The sequence below is a fragment of the Pantherophis guttatus genome, chromosome 9 (assembly GCF_059756535.1).
Source record: "Pantherophis guttatus breed Tessera chromosome 9, ASM5975653v1, whole genome shotgun sequence".
Taxonomy (NCBI): domain Eukaryota; kingdom Metazoa; phylum Chordata; class Lepidosauria; order Squamata; family Colubridae; genus Pantherophis; species Pantherophis guttatus.
The window spans coordinates 16,506,536-16,530,319 of record NC_142071.1 but is presented as its reverse complement, the minus strand read 5'-3'; the positions used below and the strand labels follow the sequence as shown (position 1 = coordinate 16,530,319).

General features: G+C 41.2%; 1 protein-coding gene across 1 annotated transcript in view; it reads right to left on the bottom strand.

The window, feature by feature from the left end:
- The window catches only part of TCF7L1 (transcription factor 7 like 1), a 97,264-nt gene that overhangs the window by 27,462 nt on the left and 46,018 nt on the right, over positions 1–23,784 (bottom strand). Inside the window, exon 4 of the mRNA XM_034436973.3 lies at positions 2,763–2,846. Coding sequence (XP_034292864.1) covers positions 2,763–2,846 — 84 coding nt within the window. The remainder of the gene's footprint in view (positions 1–2,762; positions 2,847–23,784) is intronic.

The window sequence follows — 23,784 nt, the reverse complement described above, 5'->3', positions numbered from 1 at the left end:
AGTAAAAATGCATAGTTCCTCATTAAAAGCGATATAAAATCAAAGTTCCGATTTAAAACAATTTAAATTCATTAAACACCCCCCCCCCCAAAAATCAGTCCAGGCTGCGGAACAACCAAGTCTTCAAATCGCGGCAGAACGAGCGAAGGTCGGGGCCATTCGGAGCTCCAAAGGAAATTGGTAGGATAACTTGCCTACTCCTTTTTTAATAAAAAAAAAAATGAGTATAACATTGGCTGATTTTCAGGGCTCAAGTTTTAGGGTTGGGGGGGCTATTTTATCTCAGAGTTCAGCATTTTTGAAAACTCAAATTTGACTTCTGTAAGAATAATCAGTAGTGTTCTGTTTGAACTTATTAATTTTTAATTTGTTAATTACCAGTTCATCTCTGTAAAGACCATTCAGATCTTTAAATTAAAGAAATTCTGAGGTTAAAAAAAGACAGACAATGTTATTTATTGGCCATCTCTCTTTTACTGTGCCTTTTATTCCTTTATTATTTACTCATCTCTAATGGGTTCCTCCTCCTGATAATTTCTTTTACTCTCAACATTCCAGCAGTAGGCTCCTTAAAAATATTTTCCATTTGTCTTATCAGCAAACTCGTTTTGCCATCGTCTACACTAATATCTATTTTCATTTTGGCAATATTTCCATTTCTTGCTTTTTCCTATCTCTTGACTATGCTCATAAACAACATCCACATTCTCTTGGACTTCTTCACACCGTTCTTAAGTTGTCCAAGCCTGCTCTAGAGAAGATCCTCTCATTTCTGCACTGGAAATGAAGAACTGGATCCAAAATGAAAACTTGAAATCACTTCATAAGAGAAGCACAATACAACATTGGGAGGAATCCTACTCAAGAAGTATAAATAGATTTCTTATACAGGCACTGTAATTCTTAAATCATTTTGCCTGTGTATGCTTAAGATATGATAATATTTTTCAGAATCACATAATACTCACCATTCTTAACACAAGCTAGTAGTTATCTATTCATTTTAGGATCATCAGATCATTTCAGGGAAAAGCTGAAACTTGTTTTGTTTTCTGCTGCTAGTATGTACATGTTGCAAAATAGTTAACTAGCACACATCCCATCTTGTCGTAAAACAACCATACTGGCAAAAAGTCCATTTTTCTTTTTAGCCAAATTCAGATAGCTAAGAGATAAGCTATTTAAGAGTTTAAACCTTGTATCATCATCCCTAGTATCAAGATCAATATTGGAGGCCTTTCTCTGGGCCACCATAACTTTGAAGGCAAGGGAGGCAGCAACCATTTTTGATGATAACACTCTCACTTTTAAGTCCATTTTAGGGAGACATGCTTGGTGCAGTTTCCCCCCCTCCAATACAAATTTTGCTGATACCCTGCATAAATTACTGTCCTTTTAACATGTCTCAGAAAGTTCTTTAATTAAAGTAATTTAAATAAAAGTCATTCAGTTCTGACTATAGAAAATATTCAAAACTACTTTTAAAATGAACACGTATTTGCCAAGAAATTTAACTACATAATAGCAACATAAGTATTATTTAAGTAAAACCTGATTTCTGGCAATTTCATGGACAGATCCATAGTTTTCTAGGATGAAGAAGTTAGCCCCTGCTGCCATCGTAGATAATTTCCCAATCAAATCCATCCTTGATATATTCTAGAAACATCCCATATAAGCAAGTACTAACTAGGCCTGATCTTTCTTAGCTTTCAAACATAGAAGACTAGCCTGGTGCAGCCATCTCAAGAATGATAGCCACATGAACTCACGCTATGCACTACTTAGCAGACTGAAATATGGTGGTCACAGGGAAGGTTGCAAATAGCAATCACATGACCATGTTGTCATCATTAGCTGAGCATCCAAGTGCCTGGATTGTGATCATGTGATAGCGGAGATGCTGAAATGAGCAGTCAATGAATAAATGAACATGTTGCTTTACAGATGTTAAAACTCAATATTAAATATTTAGGAAAGTTGTGTTTAGCAAGTCAATCCCTCTAAGAATTTTTAAGATTCTAATTTCAGCTACAACTGCCATGTAATTTGCTATTTACTGTATAAAACTTCTCTCAAAAATATTTCATTTCACTTTCTAAATAAGATTATTTCAAATCAACTGCAGCAGTGTAATTTCTGTCATCATGAATGCTCGGAAAAATCTGAAAAATTTCTTTCAGCATGAATACACTGCGTGATACAATGCAGATCAAGGCTGATCCGTAGTAATGGGGTATGGAGAGAAGTTGAAAGATCCCTTTTTCAGTTAATTAAGAGTCTCACTGTCTTATTTTGCCATTGAAACAAAAGATTCTTCTAGTCACATGTTTTTATGGTGGACTCATGAAAACCTAACTTGAAATTCAAAGCCTGAGGCACAGATATTTTAAACACAGCTGCAAGATATTATGCCTTGAAAATTAATTGTCTCATTTTTCAATGGTTGTTTTTTTCTTGAGTTTCTTTTTGCTAAACCAAAGAATGCTTCTTTAGAACACTTGTGGTACTGATGAAAATGCTCTTTGTAACGAACTAGTATCATGTGAGATAGATAACTATCACACAATAATTTATAAGGAATCATCTTTCCCTTTATTTTTTTAATTAGAAATTCAAATTTTTATGCCCCACCTTGAACGTAATAGCTTCAGTAATACTAAACTAACTGTGCTGAAGGAATATAGATGTAGGTGTATATATTCATAAATAAACCTTCATTTAACAATCACAAGACCTATAAATGAACCACTAGCACTTACTAAATGGGCAGGAGAGGGAGATCGTGCATCCTTTAGTGTAGCTCCAGCTGGTACATCTAGAAGTGGCCATTTCACCTGAAGATACTGAAAGAAATCAGATTAAAGGACATAACTAATCACCATGAAAAAATCGTATTTTTTCCAAAGCTTAATTGTCAAGTTTAGTTTAATACAAAGGTTGTTTTTGGTGGGTTATTTTTTAATATCAGAAATCTCTTCAATGGTTGTGGTGTATTTTTAGCCTAACACCAAGATAGTATTGTAATTCTGGGAATTTGGTTCCTCAGCACTGGTTTTCAAGCTGCCTAGGTAATCTAAAAGTAATAATTTATGTATGTATGTATGTATGTATGTATGTATGTATGTATGTAAACATTAGAGCAGTGATGGCTAACCTTTTTGCCATCGCGTGCCAGGAGCAGGGGGTGTCGCATGCACGCATGCCCACACCCATAATTCTATGCGTCCTGCCCCCATGCATGCGTGCACGACCCCCACTCTGGCACATGATGGCACATAGACCTGTTTTTCTCTCTCCCCAGCTTCCAGAGCCTTTCTAGGAGTCTGGGGAGGGTGAAAACGGCCTTCCCAACCACTCCCCGCGGTCCTTCAGAGGCCAGAAACAGCCTGTTTCCCTACTTCTGATGGGCCCAGAAGGCCTGAAAATCAGCTGGCCGGCGCATGCATGCACGCCAGAGCTGAGCTTGCGTGCCAACCGATATGGCTACACATGCCATCTGTGGCACGCAGGCCATAGGTTCGCCATCACGACACTAGAGTATATTTCTGATATGAAATGGGATAGGGAACAATTGATTCAGCAAAATTTAGGTACTAACACTATATACCAAATGTTATAGAAGCCAACCACAGACAAATCTAATTGCACTGTAACTTGTATCTTCAGTTTATCAATATTCAATAACTATTGATTTATTCTATATTTCAATGGTCAAACTGAGAATGCTCTTAAATAAGCCAACTCACTAACACTCAGTATGAGCTATTTAAAACAAATCCACCAAAGTACCCTTCAAAGCTTAAAGCATGCACATTAATTTTAGTTTCACATTCAAATGTAAATGCATTTTTCTGTAATTTTCTAGCATTGATAATGTACATTGGTCTTTGTTACTGGACATAATAAAGCTATTTTGCATTGTATTTCTAGCAGAGAAAGATAAGTATCTCATGCCATTATAGCTGAATACATGGATCCTGTGAAATGTTGGAGATTTGAGAATGTGGATGGATGAGTTGCAGCTGTGCAATGGAATTTCCCTAACACACAAATCTTCATGATGTAAAACAGCTGGAAGGAAATCCCAGCATGCTTTGTTTGGAGGCTGAACAACCAATAATTTAAATGGAAGATTAACCCTTCAACTTAAAACAAACTTTCAAATTTCCTCTAACTATTTATTTCAGGTGGGAAATGGTGCATAAATGCCTAGAAAACTACAGTCTCTTAAAAAACCAGACAACTATTCCTAGGCCGAAACAAGAAAGGTAAAAAGCATTTTTAAAATCAGATAAATTTTATCTCCTTTGCCACCTATCTAATTCAAATCATGCAGACATAATTAACACTGACAATAGTTTGGTAGTGGCATGCATGCAAGTTATCTTGATCTATTTCTGTTTTGATATCTTTTTTAGGTATTACAAACTTTTAGGACATATTTTAGGGCACATAAATGCTTTAGAACTTTTTTTTCATCTAGTAGAGGATAAACTGATATCATCCTTTCTATTGAGTGATTGCAAGATTTTCACACAATGAAATATTGTTAAAACTTTTTCAGTATTTTGGGAAGGATAAGCTAAGAGCAAAGAATTACAAAATTCACACATATAATAGTCACATTAGCATCTTTTACAATTTTCAACATGGCAAAAGAAATACAGTAACTGAATAGAGTACTTTTGGCTGACAGAATATAAAATATTGCACATGCCTGGACAGATTGCCTTGAAAATTACCTTGAAAGTAGAAGGCCCAGAAGACAACCTTTGAACAGATTTATTCAAAAGACAACTGAAATACAATCTGGCTGCTCATTTCATTATAACAATTTAACCACTAAATCAGTATTCCACATTCATATAGATATTTTACAATATTTATAATATACCCCAATCTTAATGGAGTCTATATGTTGGACTAAACATTGTAGGATAAGAAACAAAAATATTCCAAAATGTTTTGTCTCCAGTCACATCTTCAAAATATTTTTATACTCTTATGCCTTATTCTCTCTACTCTTATTTTTAATTCAGCAAAAAGTATTCCTGTAGGATAAATTCCTAGCGATAGGAATGGTAGGATAAATTTCCTGTTAAATTACAATACTGCTACAATTCCTTGCAGATAAACTGAGAAGAAAGTGCCCTTTAGGGCATTCAAATCAATAACCTTGGTTTGTAGACCAAAGTCTTAAATTCACAAGAATCAATTTCTTTAAATGAACCAGTTTCAAAAAATAACTTTTGTTTTGAAAAGTCTCTTTTCTTATGTCCACTATCTCAATAATGTCCCCTTGAGTGTAACAACCAGAAATAGTTTCCCCCCAAAAAAACATTCCTTATGTTGTAAAATATCCATTTAAGACCTGGGTTAGGATCAGTTACCTAAGGAGCATCTTCGCTAGTTTGTATCAACTGGACTTTTTAAGAGGATATAATGAGATTTTCCACCAGGTCCCGTCCGTTTTTCACCCGCCCGCCCCCCCCCCCGGGTCAAAAATAGTCAGGTGGCTTTAAAAGGCAGTTTTTTTCTATAGTGAATTTCTGAAATTATAAAATTTATGAAATTCCCTTTCTTAGTGAGGCTCAACTGGTATTCACATTAGCATAATTTGAGTGCCAAGTGAAAGTACTATTTTCCTCAGGGTTTTAATTTGTATTTTAGATTTTGAACAACCTTCTTACCATTGCCTAGCTTGTATGGTTTTTCATTTTGACTTTATTGCCTCTTATGTTTTTATTCAGATTGTATATTTTAATGTATTTTACTGCAGACCACCTAGAATGCAGCTATTGGGCAGTTCTAAATTTTAAAATAAATTTGATAAAAATAAACAAACATGGTTAACATTCACTCTAACTGAACTTGCAAGTTAGGACTTGAAGTAAGAAATGTACTGGGATTCACATTTCAGTTTTAGATGAACAATAAATTCAGTTGAATTATAGTGAAAAAATTTAAGTGTTGAATGTCCTGCAGAAACAATCTAAAACAAATTGTACCAGCAATTTGAGATATTTTTTTTATCCTTCCAAGAGGAGAGTTTACAGTTTGGAAAAGGTCATTTAGACCTCACAGTCCAGTTCCCTACTCAGTGAAGGAATGCAAATTAAAACACCCCCGACTGATGACAATCTAATTTCTACTTGAACACATCTAATGAAAAACTCTACCCACTATATCTCAGATAAGAGGTTCCAATGTTGAACTGTTACTCTCAGGAAGTTTTGATCTAGTATTTAATTGGAATCTGCCAATTATGCCTTTCTGTAACTTAAATCCGAGAACAGGTCTTGCCCTCCTCTTACATGACATCCGTTCACATATTTGAACTGTACTATCATATATCAGTGGCCTTTTCTCAAGGTTAGACACAAGCATATCCTAAAAACTTTAAACTCATCATCATGACTGTTCTTTTCTGCACCTATTCAAACTTCCTTCTTAAAAATCTAGTGGATTTGGGGATTTGTATACAGTTCCTAGTGGATAGACCAAACCCTATGCTCTCTGAGGCCTAGTAAAGATATAGTTAATACTTTCACAGCAGTTATCGGGCGTCTATGGAAAGCAGCTTTATTTGTTAGCATCCAGCACAAGATTAAGGCCAGATTTCACATTCCTCCTCGGGAGCAGAGCAAACATTTTGAATTTTGGAGCGACTGCCAATTTTGTTATATTTTTTTTAAAAATATGAAAGTATTCAGGATTTTTCCCTTTGGACATGAGAAGCAAAAATTGGAAGGTGACCAATGAAGAAACCACCTTTGGACAAAGGAAGTGGGATTTGTGAATACTTGACATGAAACAGGAAGAGAGCTTATCTCATTCCCATAAAACACACAAATAGTCTACTGTAACAGACTACTTTGTCCATAATGCAGAACTGTTTTTCTTCAACCTTTTTTACATTTTAGCTGTAAAATTCAGCCTCAAAACTTAAAACTGAATACAGCCAAAACTAACAATACCAGGATAAAAATGAATGAAAATGCACAAGCAAACATCCTTCCTCCTAAGCAAAGGAAAAGACAACTGGCCTCCCAATACCAACTATGAGCTAAAAGGATTATTTCCTTCAAAATAACTCCTTTAGGCAGCAATTAAAGAGCAATTCTTGTAAACTTGATGAACCATTACAAAATGTATTACTGGCAGTTATTATAATAAAGCATCATTTGCAAGGAAGCACAAATTTAAGTTCAAGTGGTTAGTTTCTACAAATTTAAGCTTGGTAGCCTAATATTTTTCTGTAGGCAAGATTGCATGATATACTGAACATGACTGTGTTGTCCCTAAGTAGAAGATGTACACCTTGGTACTGCAATAATTACAGATTGAGGCCATTAAAAAATCTCCTATTTGTTTCCTTGCAGACATCAAATGTTTGCATCAGTGTCTGATGACATTGCCTAGTTGGGTAATGAAATGTCTGCAAGCAAATAAGCTCAGAGAGCAACAAGAACTCTACAATTCAACTCTTGAGGATTCACAATGGCAGAGTCACTGTACTAAACTAATCCATTTCTCAATCCTTTAGTTTTTAGCAGTGCTGTGGAGTCGGAGTCGAGGAGTCGGAGTAAATTTTGGGTACCCGGAGTCGGCAAACAATGCACCGACTCCAACTCCTACTAAATTTAGATTGGAATTTTAAAAAAAAAGCAAGTTTAAATGTCCCAATTCACAAAAAGTTATAATTAATGACTTTTCTACTGTAAGAATAAAGACCAATGCATGCAGTGCCTCACGTAACCGCAAAACAAACACGTTAAGTGACCGTGAAGAAGCATGCTTTTCATGTGCTTCACTATATGGCACGCAACGCACAATTAGGAGCGGCAATACTTATACTTTCCAAAGTGTTATGTTCTGCTGTTACAGGGAACGCAGCGCCCATGGGTAACCTAGCCTCTCACTGATAAGGGATTAAGTAAATATGTTTTTTGCAGAACTAGAGACACTTGTATAAGTGAAGGGAATGGAGGGTCAATAGTTCAAGACTGAAGCTATAAACCATTGGAAAAACTGCTGTCATTCAGCTAAGGCTATAAAAACTTGTAAACTCCGATTGTTAGCTTAAATTAATTAGATTAATTAAATTAGTTAGATTAATTAAATTAATAAAAAAAATTAATAAAACTTTGTTGTTTTCATTGTGTTTGTCTTTTGCTTAAACTGTTCAATACAGTAGACTGTTGGCTTCCCAGCCAGTAGTCCTGTGGTAATGACATGTATGTTGCCTTTCTTTCCTTTAAGGAATGTATAAAATACATTCGCATATTAATACAGAGGAGTCGGAGTCGGGGAGTCGGAGTCGGAGTCGGAAGTACAAAAAACTGAGGAGTCGGAGTCGGAACATTTATCTCCCGACTCCACAGCCCTGGTTTTTAGAGGACAAAAAAGACAGACCACAGAATAAAAAAAGGAGTACAGCAAAAATGCCATTCAGATCAATCCAGTGCTTCATTCCTGACTGAGACTGAATAACAAGCAAAGATAACAGAAGTAATTTGAAGTATAGATCAAGATTATAAGTAACACTCTTTTTTTAGCCATAATCTGGAATATTTCCTGGCACAGAGAATATGTTAAAACCAACTACAATATGAATATGATGCAAACACTGTGGTAGATAGGTTAAATATATTTTTCCTGCATGATTTCAACTTGGGCTCTAGAATTGCTGTATTAGTTTTCTCCAACCTCATATCATCTATATGTGCTGGAATGCAGCTTCGATTAATCTTAACTAGTATGATTACTGATTGGTGGTTTATTTCTAGTTGAAGATAGAATATCATGTCAAGTGCATATATGTAACATGAAACTGAGAAAGCCCAACACAGTCATTGCTTCTGGTCAGAAACTATTCAATTTTATAACTTTTCTTTGCACACTGCAATAGCAACTGTGGAGTCTGGTCATATAACAAATTTCTTACATCAAGTTCCTGATAGTTTGAATTTCAAGAGTTTGACATCTGCATTGCCAACACTTCATGGTAGCACTGTGGTCAGACATCTAAATTTCCTTTTCCAGCACCTATGTTACACTTTCCAAATTGTATTTTCTAATACTGAATTTGATTTGATTTTGTTGCTGTCTACTATGGCTAGTCCAATAACTATTATGACCACACAGGGTGGTATTATGACTAACACAGGTTAGACCACACCCTACAACCAATATTTTAGATCAGAGTTCACCAACTGGTGGTCCGTGGACCACTGGTGGTCTGCGAGAAAATTTTGGTCATCCGCAGAAAAATTATTTGCATTTTTTGTATTGCACTAAATTAGGGGTCCTCAAACTACAGCCCTTGGGACAGATACATACAATGAACATTTGTGTTGCTGCAGAGTGTCTCCCCCTTTGGGGTCTTTTTGTGTGGGTCGGAGGGGGACAGAAATTCCAACTTGAGGTCTGCTTCGGCCTCCTGGTGCAGGGCTTTGGGTGAAGGCTGGAAAGAAGTGCCACTGGTGGCGAAGAGCCGGAGGACCTTGTTCCAGTGGGACTGGATCATGGCCTGGAACTGGCTGACCATCTCAGCCAGTTGAGCCTCTAGGAGCCGGGACCTAGCCTTGTACTCCTGGAGGTCTTCCCTCTACTTGGAAGGAACGTTGGTCTTACCTGATACGATCTTTCTTGTTGAGTGGAGGCAGCATCCAGGCATGGGTTGTCTTCATCTGTTAGCCAATAGGACTGAGACTGTCAAAGTTGCGAGGATATGCCTACACCAACGGTCCCCAGCTTTGGTGAAGGAATAGCGACAGCCTCGACATGTCATGATCAGAAAAACAATCAACAAATAGTTAAACAAACAACAAACAAACCACCCTCCAGCAGACCAGGCCAGCTCTTATCAGGGTGGGGCTGCATGCTGCCACCATTCAACGAGAAGGATTCTATCAGGTAAGACCAACATTCCTTGTCCATTGTAGTGAAGGCAGCATCCAGGCATGGGACATATCAAAGCAGTGCTGTCCTTACGGGTGGGTAGCAGCCCAGGTCTTCTCATTAGAATTAACCCGTTGGAGGATCTGCCTCCCAAAGGCCGCCTCAGCAGAAGCATATATGTCTAGTTTATAGTGCCTGATAAATGGGGATGGGGATGACCAGGTAGCAGAACGGAAAACCTCCTCCAGGGACGCCTGCGTAGCACACGCCGCACTTGTGGCCGCACTGAGTGGAGTGTGCCGTAATACTCTTGGGCAGTGGAAGGGCCTGCATCTCATAAGATTTGGCGATACACGCCCGAATCCAGCGGCCCAGGGTCAAAGGAGTGACTTTGGCCCCCAAGGAGGCCGGCTGGAATGAGACAATGAGAGACTCCGTCTTCCTGAAGGAAGAAGTCCTTTTTATAGAGTGCTCTCCACACGTCTAACGTGTGCCATTTCCATTCCAGCGCAGGCACTGGGGTGGGACAAAAATTTGGGAGCACCAGCTCTTGGGCCCTGTGAAACCACAAATTAACTTTCAGTAGGAAAGAAGGGTCTAAACGTAACACCACCCGGTTGTCATAAAAAAATCAAAGGTCCGGACGGACAGAAAAAGCCACCAATTCCGAAATCCTCCTGGCCGAAGTTATGGCGACCAGGAATGCCACCTTGCATGACAGAAATCGCAAGGAGGTCTCTCACAGCGGCTCAAAGGGTTCCCCCATGAGGGCCTGCAGGACCATGGTAAGGTCCCAAGTTGGAAAACGGTGAACCACCAGAGGCCTAAGATTTGTAGCGCCCCTGAGAAATCTGCGAATGTTTGGGTGGTGAGCCAGGCAGTCCAGACCTCCGCAGGAAGAAACAGATGACAGCGCGCCACCTGGCGACAGAGCGTGTTGGGCGATAGCCCCTTGTTCAGACCTGCTAGCAGAAAGGCAAGAATCTGAGGCACCGACACCAAGGTAGGATCCAGGCCCGACCTACACCAGGAGCAAAATGCTCGCCAGGTGGCATCATAAATTCTGTTGGTCGAAGCTCTCCTGGAGGCCTGGATGATATCAATGACCTCAGAGGAATAGTTGTCCTGGCTCAGAGGTCTCCGCTCAAACGTCAGGCGGACAATTGGAACCACTGAAGGTCCGGGTGGAGCAATGCCCCCTGACTGAGGGAGACTCTGTCCGGCGGTATCCTCCAGAGTCTGGCCACCGAAAGGGCAACCAAGTTGGCAAACCAAGATCGTCGTGGCCAATGCGGAGCTAGCAGGATCACCTCCGCCCGTTCTGCAAGAATCTTCCTTACCACCCTCGGGATGAGGGGAAGAGGTGGAAAGGCGTAGAGCAGTTCTGCTGGCCAAGGGCTGTAAAGTGCATCAACGCTCTCCGCTCCCGGAACCGCAAACCTTGTAAAGAACCTGTCCAGGTGAGCATTGTCCGAGGTGGCGAAGAGGTCCACAGTCGGTTGTCCAAAGCGCGCCGTCAGCTCCTGAAACAAATCCGGATGCAGGTGCCACTCTGAGCCAATCTGCCTGAATATTGGCTGTCCCTGCAATGTGCTCTGCTCTCAATGGAGACACTCCACCCAAAGACAAAGACGTTCAGCCTCATCCATAAGGGCCCTGGATTGGGTTCCCCCCTGCTTGTTAATATGTGCCTTAGCGGGCACATTGTCAGTTAAAATTAGTAGGGGCCTGCCAGACACCAGGTCTTGGAACTCCCTAAGGGATAGGTGGACCGCCCCGAGTTCTAGCCAATTAATGTTGTGGGCTAAGTCCAACTGAGATCACTTGCCCTGGGCCACCCTATCCCATAGGTGAGTCCCTCAACCATAGAGACTGGCATCAGTCGTTACTGTCAGGCGCTCAGGCTCCTTAAATGCATAACCTTTAGCAAGCGCTGGGGAAACCCACCACTCTAGGGAATGCAATGCCGCAGGAGGCAATCTAACCTTGTACAGGGAGGTGCTGGTACCTGCCCTCTGATAAGGGAGAAGAAACCACTGGACTGACTTGGCATGCAAGCGTGCCCATGGCACAATTGAAATGCAGAACACCATCTTGCCCAGAAGCCGCGAAAGCATTGCCAGGGGCATCGAGTGAGCCCCCTTAATGTCATTTACTAGCTCAACCAAGCTCCCCTGGCACTCCTGGGAAAGGTATACCCTGCATGCAATGGTGTCAATCTCTGCTCCCAAATGCAGCAATCTTGTCGTTGGCATCAAATGACTCTTTTGCTGATTGTTAGAAAATCTGTGCTCCTGAAGCACCTGCATAGTGACATTGAGGTCCACACACACCTGGTCCCTAGAGGTGGATTGGATCAGGATGTCGTCCAGATAACACTGGACGCGCACGGGACGAGCCCGAAGGTAGGCCACTAAAACTGCCAACACCTTTGTGAATACCTTAGGTGCTGATGAGAGGCCTATTGCCTATGACCTGAAAAAATGGGGATATGTAAATAAGCCTCAGTAAGGTCAATAGAGGTGAGGAAGTCATCCTCCCTGACACTGTCCAAAATGGACTTAAGAAAATGAATCTTGAACCGTTTGTAAATAACATAGCGGTTCAGTCTTTTGAGATCCAGAATTGCTCTATACACCCCACTCCACCCGGAGGCTTTTGGAATTACAAAGAGGATGGAATAAAACCCCATCCCCTGCTTGATCTCTGGAACTGATTGAAGAGCATGTATATCCAATAGGTGTTGGATAGCAGTTTCCATGAGGCCCCTCTTAACCAGATTACCCGAAACAGGGCAAGAGATGAAAAACCTCGGGGGAGCAGAGAAAAACTCTAAGGAGAGGCCCAAACAGACCGTCCCCAGAATCCATGCATCCGTCGTGATACCCTCCCAGTGCCTGGCAAAAAAGGCCAGGCGTCCCCCAATGGAAGGGTTCGTGAGGCAATTAACAGTGGCGCCGGTAAGGATGGCTCCCACCCACCCTCGAAAGGGCTGCCTGGGTGGGAATTGCTTGAATTTCCCCGCCCTATCCTGATTTTGATCCTGCCTAGGGTGGAATGGGCGCTGCGCCCTAACTGAACCAACCCCACATCAGGCCCCCTATAAGACTGGCGCCTGAAATATGGAGAAGGGTCTGTCCGTCGTGAAAGGGATGGGAGGACCTTACGTTTCTCCTTAGTCTCAATGAACAGCAGCTTCAGCAACTCTCCAGATGCTTCTCCGAGAATGGGGCCGAAGCCAGTCACCATTTTTGCTTGGCATCTGCCTGCCACTGTCCGAGCCAAAGAAGCCGCCTAGAAGCCACAGACGAACTGATGGCCTTTGAGGCGAACCTCGCTGCTGCCAGTGTTGCATCCGTCAAAAATTCAAAGGTGGCCGACAACTTATTAAGGTCCTGATGGACTCGCAGGTCTGTCACCGGGATCTTGTCCTGCAATTGTCTGAGCCACAGCAACAAGGCTCGGTTAAAGAAAGACGCTGCTGTCGAGGCTTTCACGGCCCATGCTGCTGACTGATGGACCTTCTTGATAGATTGCTCAGATATCCTCCGACCGGACGGCCTCTTCCGGGGCATCTGACATGACAGATGAAGTCACTAATGCTACAATTGGGCCATCCACAATTGTAGTGCCTGTGACAAATCTGGAGCCATGTTAAAAAAGCATCTATCTAGGGATCTGGGATTTGCTCCTGCCCCTGGGGTGGCCTACTGCCTATGTACCACATCAGTAAACAATGATGGAGCAGAAACCACCTTGGCCTCAGCCTTGGGTTTGGAAAACAAGGAGCCACTGGAATGCCCTGAATCTGGAGGTGGATCCACCACTGGCAGATGTCCTGTCAAACGTGCTGTACTGGAAGCCTTATATAACAAGGATTTCAACAAATGGGGGCAGAAAAGCCCAACAAAGGAGGGCTCGTCAGGAGATAATCCTTTATCCTCCGAGAGCTCAAGCTCTCTATCCATGTCCTCCTGAACATCAGAAGCATCAGAGGAAACCGGAGAGTAAGAACCTCGAGGGCGTGGCAACTTCCCTGAAGCATGCCCTTTGAGGGGCACATCAACTGACTGAGAATCCTCAGATAGAAGGGAAGCCTCCCTGTGGCTGTGACTGCGCTGCAATCCAGCTGCTATGCCCCTCTCTATGGCTTCAGAAATAATTGTCTCCATATTAGGTGGAAATTGACCATGCTGTTTATCCCTAGAGCGGGCATCCGCTGAAGGCGGGGCAAACGTTGCCTCAGCAGTCAAGGGTTTACGCTTGGATGGCTGTTGCCATGTCACTGGGGCAGAAAAAGGATCTGGGAGGGAGTCAAATAGAGCAGCTAGGTTGCCAGGCAGATTGCCTGCCAAAGGCTGCTCAACAGCGCCATCTGGTGACAAGGACTGCATAAACCTGCTGTCAAACTCTTCAGTGACCAACTGCCACTCCTGATAATGGTGGGAAGAGGTTGCTGCCTCACCTTGAGGGGCATCCCTGCCTGTGTCTGATGCCCTGGCAATATCATTTTCAAGTGCTTTCTGGCACCTAGCTGCGTCTCTCTCTGCAGCTTTTGAGGGCTTTGCGGTTCTCCGCGATCTCTTGGAGAGCTTAGCCGCAGCTCTTCTGCTAGCAGACCTCGATCCTGAGGTCTCTGCCCCTCCAGCATCTTTCCTGGGAGCTTCACCCTGCTCCTTACCAGCTGAAGCATCAGTTCGCCAAGCGGCTCCACCGCTGACTCCGGGTAGCAAAAGGCTCTAGGGTCAGCGCTGTGAAAAAATTGAGCTGGCTGCCCTGTCAGACCCACTGGCCGGTGGGCTGATGCGCTGCCACGTGGCCTTCAGTGGGCTTGTGCCAAGGCACTTCCCACTGGAACGATGGTGGCACAGCTATGCGATGGAGATATAGTTGCCACAAAAATTCCTATCAAAAATAAAATACGATCCAAAAAGTAAAATAAAATAAAATAAAATAAATTGAAATAAATTAAAATAAAATAACACCCAAAGGTATCCAGGAATAGGTTGACCTATTGAAAAACACGCCTGTCCTCAGCTAGGACTGAGACAAAGCTGGGGACCGTTGGTGTAGGCGTGTCCTCGCAACTTTGACAGTCTCAGTCCTATTGGCTAACAGCAGATGAGGACAACCCATGCCTGGATGCTGCCTCCACTACAATGGAGAAAACCTATGCTTGTGGTCCTCAGTGAGGTGCTTCTACCGAGCCTCCTTCTCGGTCAGATCCAATTTGAACTGAGCTGTTCTGCCAACTCTTTCTCATGGTGGCTGCTTAGCTCCAACAACTGCTTCCTGTTGGGGCCCTAAGGAGCCCGGGCGGAGAGGTGAGGAGTCGCTGGGAGGGGAGGGATGAGTAGAGGCGAGGCGCTCCTCGATGTGAGTGACATTGAGTTGGCCAAGCCGATCCAGCCGGTCATTAGGCAGATCATATTAGTGGTCCGCAAGATTTAATATTATGAATTTAATTTCGGTAATTTAACTGAAATTACCTCAGGTGATTTAACCTGAGGTCTGAAAGGTTGGTGATCCATTTTAGATGTTATTTTTCAGAAAATAATGTGACACGAGGAAGGAAGAATGTGACCCTAGAGCAGAAAACAACATTGAGTTGCCACTGAGATTTCTGAAGCTAGTGCTGAAACTTTGCCCTTTGTGCAGAGCTGGGCTCAGGACCTGTAATCAGATCTTAGTCTCCAAGGTTCCTGCAACAGCCAATTGAGGGCAGGGAGCCAGGGCTGTCATCTGTACAAGGAGTATGTTTGGTATGCATCTGGCCCCATGACTCCCAACAAGCTAGCTCAATGACCCACAGTACACTCTGGACTATGAGTACAGTAGTAGTAGTTTCCTAAATGATTGCCTTTGATCTACCTTCCAAGACCTGAGATCAAAGCGGCTGCTTAGATTGGGGAACTCCCTGGGTCTGGCTGCTGTACAGCTCCAATCTGTTTCCAAACATTGAATGGTGGTGTGAGTTCATTTGCCATTTACTTTTAAAAGACACCTATAATAGTCAGCATTACTAGGGCAGCAAGCACTACCCCATTCAATGACTCAGCTTTCTTGGAACCTCTGAATGGAGAATGACGGAGAAGGCAAGACACCTAAAATACCTAAATATAAACAGAAAAACCTACTAATTAAAAGTCCTACATGTTGTTATTTTCCAGCTGGTATATCTTACACTCCACCCTTCTTTTATACTCAGCATGCTTGGTCACAAAATGAACTTTCTAATCCATTTTTATAAGTGGAGAAACTGCTGCAAACTGGGGCAGTAGTTTGTTTTGTTTTTTTTAAGCTATAAAAAGCATTTATTTTTTTACTAAGTTCAGAGAACAATATGCAAGGCTGGAGACATATTCTGAAAGCATACAAGGAATAGGAGAAGTTTAAAAGGGTTGATGTGGAAAGTTGAACAACACCTCTGAATTCAAGAAAGCATCTCTTGTGCTGGAATCCATGTGCAAAAAAAAAGAGGAAAAGAAAGCTGGCAAGTGAGTGAATGGCATATTGAAGCTATAAAAGTTTCAAAATGGTTACATTCCAGAGAGATTAGAACAAGCCCTAGTTGCTTGTTACCTTCCTTTTCTTCCTCTTCTCAGCAACTGGGAGAATGAAAAGGATTTTAACTATTTCTTTCCCACATGCTGTTGTGCCACACACACAGTACAATGCATCCTGCTGTCTGCAAATTAACCTGCCATTTGCCAAACAGCTTCTCCTCAGCTGGGGATTAAGATTCACCAATTCATACAACAATCCACCGGGTCTGCAAACCTAAGTCTGAACAATGGGGTATAGACAACAGGCCCTGGCTTGCTCACATCTGCTATAGTCATTTCAGGAACAGGTCTTTACTCTGGGAGAAACCTGTAGTAAACTAAGAGGAGGAAGGAAAAGAAAAACAGAGTTGCTATAGCCAATTAGGAGTGTTTTTAAAGGCCAGATTTCCTGCCTCTTACAGACACTGCATTTGAACAACCATCGGCAAGCTTTCCTTTGCTTTACAAGTACTTAATACACTGCGCGGGGTTAAATGCTCATAAAAATCTTTAGCTCACATACCATAGTGTATTAAAACTTTAAAACTGCTACCAGTTGCAAATAAGGAGTGATCGGCTTCACAAGACCTCATCGTACATTAAAGCACGTATTAAAGGAATATTCAAATTATGGAGTCTCATGGCCATAACCTGCCTAATTTTAAATGACTGAATTTGGACTGAAGTTGAAACATGTGGAGTGAGAAACTGAAGAAGGATATTACAAGCAATATATGAACTTGAAACCCCCACATGACAAGATCCAGGATTTAATCTGCAGATAGAAGTGGTTAAAACCTAATGGATTAAGAGACTGTTCCAAAGAATTTAGAATTAATTCACTCTTCATAATCTACTGTAATGCTATTTCAAAATAATCCATTATACTGATTAGAAGTCTCTGTAGCTAGCTCAGAAAAAGTAATCCTATTTGTTGATTTTGAGAAGCATTTTGCTGCCTGAAATAAGATTATTTATACAATTCAATGTCAATTTGGAGTGGAGAATATTTTAAAGTATGATATATGCAAATATTTCAGTTACATGTTAATATAATATAATATACAATATTGGAATTCTTTGTGGACAAAAGTCATAATGGCAAGATATAAATTTACTCTTTTTGCAGAAAATATATTAAGAAAAAGTGTTTTTGAAAGCTGACACATTTGCCTAAAAGATTTAAACAGTTAATTTAAATACAGCCACATGGATAAGTTTTAAATCCACAGGAAGAAAGAACAAATGGTTAATAATATATATTCAATTACGTGGGTATTCTTGAACTGAAAATGTAATATGGATTATTCCTCCTCTAGAACATAATTGTTTTCCTAAAATCATAATAAATGCTTAGTAAGGAGGGATCAATAAGAATTGAGAAAGTCACAATTTAATATCTTTGGGTAGGGATATTGATTGTACAAATGAGATTATGACAATTATTTTTGCTGTTAATTTATCCAAATATAGCAAGCACTTCATACATTAATAACAAACACAGTATCAAAGTAGCAAGATTCAGACCCAAACCATTATGCTGTCTGTCTATTGATGCATTAGCACACTTTATATAAACTACCAAATAGTAAATATCTTTAAAAAATCCTGTTTCACTTTGGATAAAAAAAATTTAAAAGTATATTTTAACAATTTGTATACCAAATAAACTTAAAAACTATATTTTTTGAAAACTAGATATAATTTACAGTAAATCCATGCATTAGTAAGATATATAAAATCTGAAAAATTATAATCTGGATTCTCCCTTTTGGCTACCATTAACTATAATGCACAAGTTGAAAATAAAAGGATCCTGGGAAGCACAGCCATTTGATAGAAAAGTCTAACGAAGATCAGAGAAAAAACAATTTGTGTGGTTTTATAGAAACTATGAAGAAAAAGAGCAAAATCATATCACTTTTACAAACCTAGATATTAAATATACAAGAATTAAATATGTTTCAATTAAGAGTGTACTTGAAAACTATAACCTAGAGGCACTTGAAATCATCTTGATAAAAATATAAATAATACTTAATACCTTTCAAATTTAATTTATATGCAATAGAAATGCTGAAGGCATGATCTTGAGAGGTGTGACCTTACAATCTATTCCTGAAGATCAAGTAATTAAAATTAGAAAGATTTCAGATGTCTGGTGACTTTACTTGCTATCCTGAAAGAATATGGTAATTAATTATAAACAGAAAAAAGTAAATTCATTCAGCAGGGATAGCAGTGTATAAAGATGAGATGTATGGCTGGATGAAAAAAAAAGATCTGTAGTTTCAAAGTACAGGGCGAGAATGTGAATAAGTAAAATTTTATTTAGAAGTTAAGTGGTTTTATTCCAGATTGGAATGAAAAGAAGTTCAATGTCTTTTTCCATCCTATTCCCTGCTAGAGAAATTTAATACCTGATTGATCATAAAATATATAGATTAACTTGTTTATTTATTACTGTTATTTTTTACTATTCTCTTTATTCACATATAATCAAAATGAGCTGTTACTATTAACAACATTTTCAAACATATTCATGAATATATTACATGAGTTAAAAGAGATGACACAACATCCTTGGCAGGCAGGGGCAACAAATGCATGAATTAAGTTTAAACAAGGTGAAAAAAATACTATTTAATAATAAATTTAAAATTAGATTTAGTTTAATTTGCTTTTAAAACAGTACCGTGTTTATACAACAGTTAAAAATACATAGGCTATTGTGACATTTTAAAACACCAATGGTAAAACAGAATTGACCCTACAAACGTTAAAAATGCTTTTAAAAAATAAATGACCGTATGCATTGACATAATCACATTACAATGGTAAACAAAAGACAACTTTGTAAATAAAATAAGTAAATTCATGTGGTTGTAAGTAAGCATTCCTGAATTCTAGATCTAGTTTCTTAAGAGCATTTTGAACTGCAGTTTAAAATGAAATAACTACTGTAGCTGTTATAATAAAAGCCACATGATCAAAACTTGGCACTGATAAAATTGCACGTTTATGAGCTGCTTCTACCTACCTACCTACCCCACGCCATTCATGTAGAAATATTCCATAAGGTTAAATTATCTAATTTCAGACAGTATGCACTCTTGCAAGTTTTGTGTGTGATGTAAGTTAGTCTGAAAGCAAACCTAGCATTATCAGGCTAGATAACATGGGTACTTTCACATAGCATGTTCTACTGTAATTTGTTAAACAAGCTGTTAATATTCTGAATCAGATCTGTAAAAACCATTACAGCTGTATTGACACATTATGGCTTAAGCAGGAAGTATGAATGAATCTCTAAATACAAAAACACCGTTTTATAATAACAATTGTATTATTTTCTAAAATAAATACGATTTTTTATGAACTTGTATCATAAAGTAAACAGAATAGCTTTGGGGATTAAACCATTAGTCTAAAATATGTTGCCCCAAATGCTATTTCATTATCCTTCAGATTCAAACAGAATTTACCTATTAATTCCTGGACCACCAGCTTTTCATCCCTAATGAAATTCAATGATTAAATAAATATTTGGAAGCCATGTAAAGATAAAACTGCCTCCAAACCAAATTCAACAGAATGTATTTAGTCGCCATTTGTTTGTTGATATAACAAGAGAAATCACAGCTCTGCATCTTAATAGCTGTAGGAATTCTAGCAAGGCCCTCTGTTTAGGAATTGTTTAACCCTAGGAATTAAATGTTTTGGATCCGTAAATTCCAAAAGCAGAGCAACAAAAGAAAAATGTTTCCAAATTGGGTTATGTCTATGGTATTGCAAGATTCCAAGTCAACAACCAGAATCACTTACACTCCTTCAATGGCAAAAACAGATGAAATCCTTGAATATCTGAATCTTTCATATTTAGTCTTACGACATTTAAGACAATCTTATTTTTATGGCATAATGTATATGTAACCTTTAAAATCTTACTTGTTGGTCTTGATTCTTTATTGTTTTTGTTACAATATACGAGCCCAGCTAGAGTTTCAAAAACTTTTCAAGTGTTCTCATGCTAATGCAAAGTGAAACTTAATTTTTTTACATATTTAATGTGATTTTGGACGTTTCTGAAAAATCTGTCCTGTGTTTTGAACATTGACAGGTTGAGAGAAATACCAAGAGCTTAGGGGAAAGATTCAAAAAGATGTTAACACTGGAAAGGGCTGAACAAGCTAGTGTTATGATTGTACTTCCTCTGAAAAGGCAATGGGGCCTCTCAGCCCCATGGGAAAGAGGAAGACGCAAAACACTGAAACTGCAAATCCTGGCATATGAGGTTGAACAGGATGGTGGCAACAAGTGGGTCAAAGATCAGCCAGCCAGCCTGATCTGGTTTCCATGGATATGTAGCCTATTCATACAGTGCACAGAGGGCTCTTCACAGCCACTTTACACACAACTGAATGACTACTCAAACCTCTGCATGGCTGATCTTGGAAGGAGAGACACATTAGATGGGAAAAGTTTAATGGAGTCATTTAAAACAGACAACCAGCAGAACAGGCCCTGGAGAACTTTACAGATATTGTCAAAACTGCCTAATCACAGCATCAAGGTGTAATACCAGAACAGAGGTTCTTCCATCCTTTCAATTGCCCCTTTCTGCTCCCCAGTAATCTCCCTAATCTTTCAAATCTAACCAATATTATTCCCTCCAGTCCACTTTCCAAATTTTGATTGGCTGGCAAGCAGCATAGTCTTCTTCCCTTGAGAAACCTACTGGACACATATGACCCTGGTTAGTAGGGACAAAGGCACATCATGAATTTTAGTGATAACAAGGGAGTTATCAGGGGGCTTGGTGATACTCATGGTAATCAAACTGCAGCACCAGAACTGGGCAAGTCTCTTTTTCAAGCCACAGCAAGAAGTCAAACTGAAACAGATTCAAAACTAGATACAATGTTATTTTAAACTTAGCTAATATAATGAAATCTAGAAATATTCTGAGAACGGAGATGACTTACACATCCTTGGCCACTCCTCCCTTGCTTGGCTAAGCTCCAGTTCATTCGCGAGGTCAACAGAAGATGGTGCTGTCATGAAACAAACAATAAGAGACAAAAAAACAGAACAGTCCTGGCTAGAAGCAGCCGAAGGGATGGGTTGGATTCTCCATCAGCGCGCCGAGAAAGGACGTTCAGGTAAGTCAACATCCGTTCTCCAGCGCGTTGCTTGGAGAATCCAAATTATGGGATATACCCAAGCTAGTCAGAAGTAGGGTAGGAGGCTGCGTCATCCCGGGAAGAAACAGCCAGGACAGACTGTAGCACACGACGACCAAATGAAGCTTCAGCCGATGCAAAGGAGTCAATTTTGTAATGTCGAACAAAAGGAGTCAAGGTAGTCCATGTTGCAGCCCTACAGATGTCAAGGATGGATGCCTGAGTAGCCCAAGCCGCTGAAGTGGCTGCGCTACGGGTAGAGTGAGGGAGGATCCTCCCCGGCAGAGGAGTCCTTCTAGTTCGATATGCTGTGACGATGCATGCTTTGATCCAACGACCAATTGTGGATGATGAAACTTTCATGCCCAAAGTAGAAGGATTGAAAGACAGGAACAAGGCTTCGGATTTATGGAAAGAAGCAGTCCGCTTGATGTACCTACGGAGAGCTCTTTTAATGTCCAAGGTATGCCATTGTTCTTCAAGATGATCGCTAGGAGCCGGACAAAAGTCAGGTAGAATCAATTATTGGGCTCGGTGGTACAGAGAGTTTACCTTGGGTAGAAAGGAAGGATCCGTATGAAGCACCACTTTATTGGGATGGAAAACACAAAGGTCAGGTCGTACAGACAGAGCCACCAGCTCAGACACCCGTCTCGCCGAAGTAATCGCCACTAAGAAGGCAACTTTGAGAGTCAGACATCGAAGAGATATAGAAGCCAGTGGCTCAAAGGGGGGTGACATGAGGGCTGACAGTACTAATGGCAAGTCCCAAGTTGGGTATCGATGGATAGTAGGAGGACGGAGATTGGATGCTCCCCGTAAGAATGTCCATATACGGGGATTTTGGGTCAAAGGTCGATCGTCCACAGAAGACAGAACTGTGCTAAGGGCCGCCACTTGACGCCTCAGGGTATTAGGAGCAAGGCCACGGTCCAAACCCTCCTGCAGGAACATGAGAACCTCAGAAGGAGATGCTGTTGTGGGGTCCTGATGGGACTTGGAGCACCAGGTGCAAAAGGAGCGCCAGGTGGCGTCGTAGATACGGTTTGTTGAGGCACACCTGGCAGACTGCATAGTGTGGATCACGCTAGCCGGGATGTTGTCCTTTCTCAGGCGGATCCTCTCAAACGCCAGACGGTCAACTGCAACCACTGAGGGTCTGGGTGCAGGATGACCCCCTGGCTGAGAGATATCCGGTCATTGGGAATGTGCCAAGGACGCTCCACCGAGAGGTTCCGGAGGTCCGTGTACCAGGAGCGACACGGCCACTTGGGGCCGACCAGGAGGAGATCTGCCTTCTCCTCCAACAGCTTGCGAATTACCCGAGGAATGAGCGGCAGAGGGGGGAAGGCGTAGAGCAGGCCCTGTGGCCACTTGCTTCGAAGTGCGTCGCACCCCTCTGCTCCTGGACAGGGAAACTGGGAGAAGAATCGGGGAAGATGAGAGTTCAGATGGGTTGCAAACAGGTCAACCGTTGGGGAGGCCGAACCGTTTCGATAGATCTCTGAACAAAGCCGGATGTAGGCGCCACTCCGCCTGATCCAGTTGAGTCCGGCTGAGCCAATCCGCCGTGACGTTTTCGACCCCGGATATGTCCTCGGCTGTCAGGGAGAGAACGGTCTTCTCCGCCCAAATGAGCATTCTCGTCGCCTTGTCCATCAGTTGCCTGGAGCGTGTTCCACCTTCCCTGTTGACGTGGGCTTTTGCTGTTGTGTTGTCCGTTAGGACTAGTACATGATGTCCCTTCACAGATGTTCTGAAATGATGGAGAGTGAGATGGACCACTCGTAGTTCCAGCCAATTTATGTCGTGCTGTAAGTCCCGAGTGGACCAGCGGCCCTGGGCAACCGATGACAGCAGATGAGCGCCCCAGCTGAACTGACTTGCGTCCGTCGTCAGGATTAACCGACTGGGTTCCAGAAAGAAGGAGCCCCTCCTTATGGACAGGGAGGTCCACCATTTCAGAGACAACCGTACCGCAGCTGGGAGGACAACTGTGATGTTTGAACACGCTCGGAGGGATCTCTGATAAGGCAGGAGGAACCATAGAAGAGGACGACTGTGAAGACGAGCCCATGGGACAATCGAGATGCACGAAATTAGCTTGCCGAGTAGTTGGGACAAGGTGATCAAGGGAACGGACCTGAGAG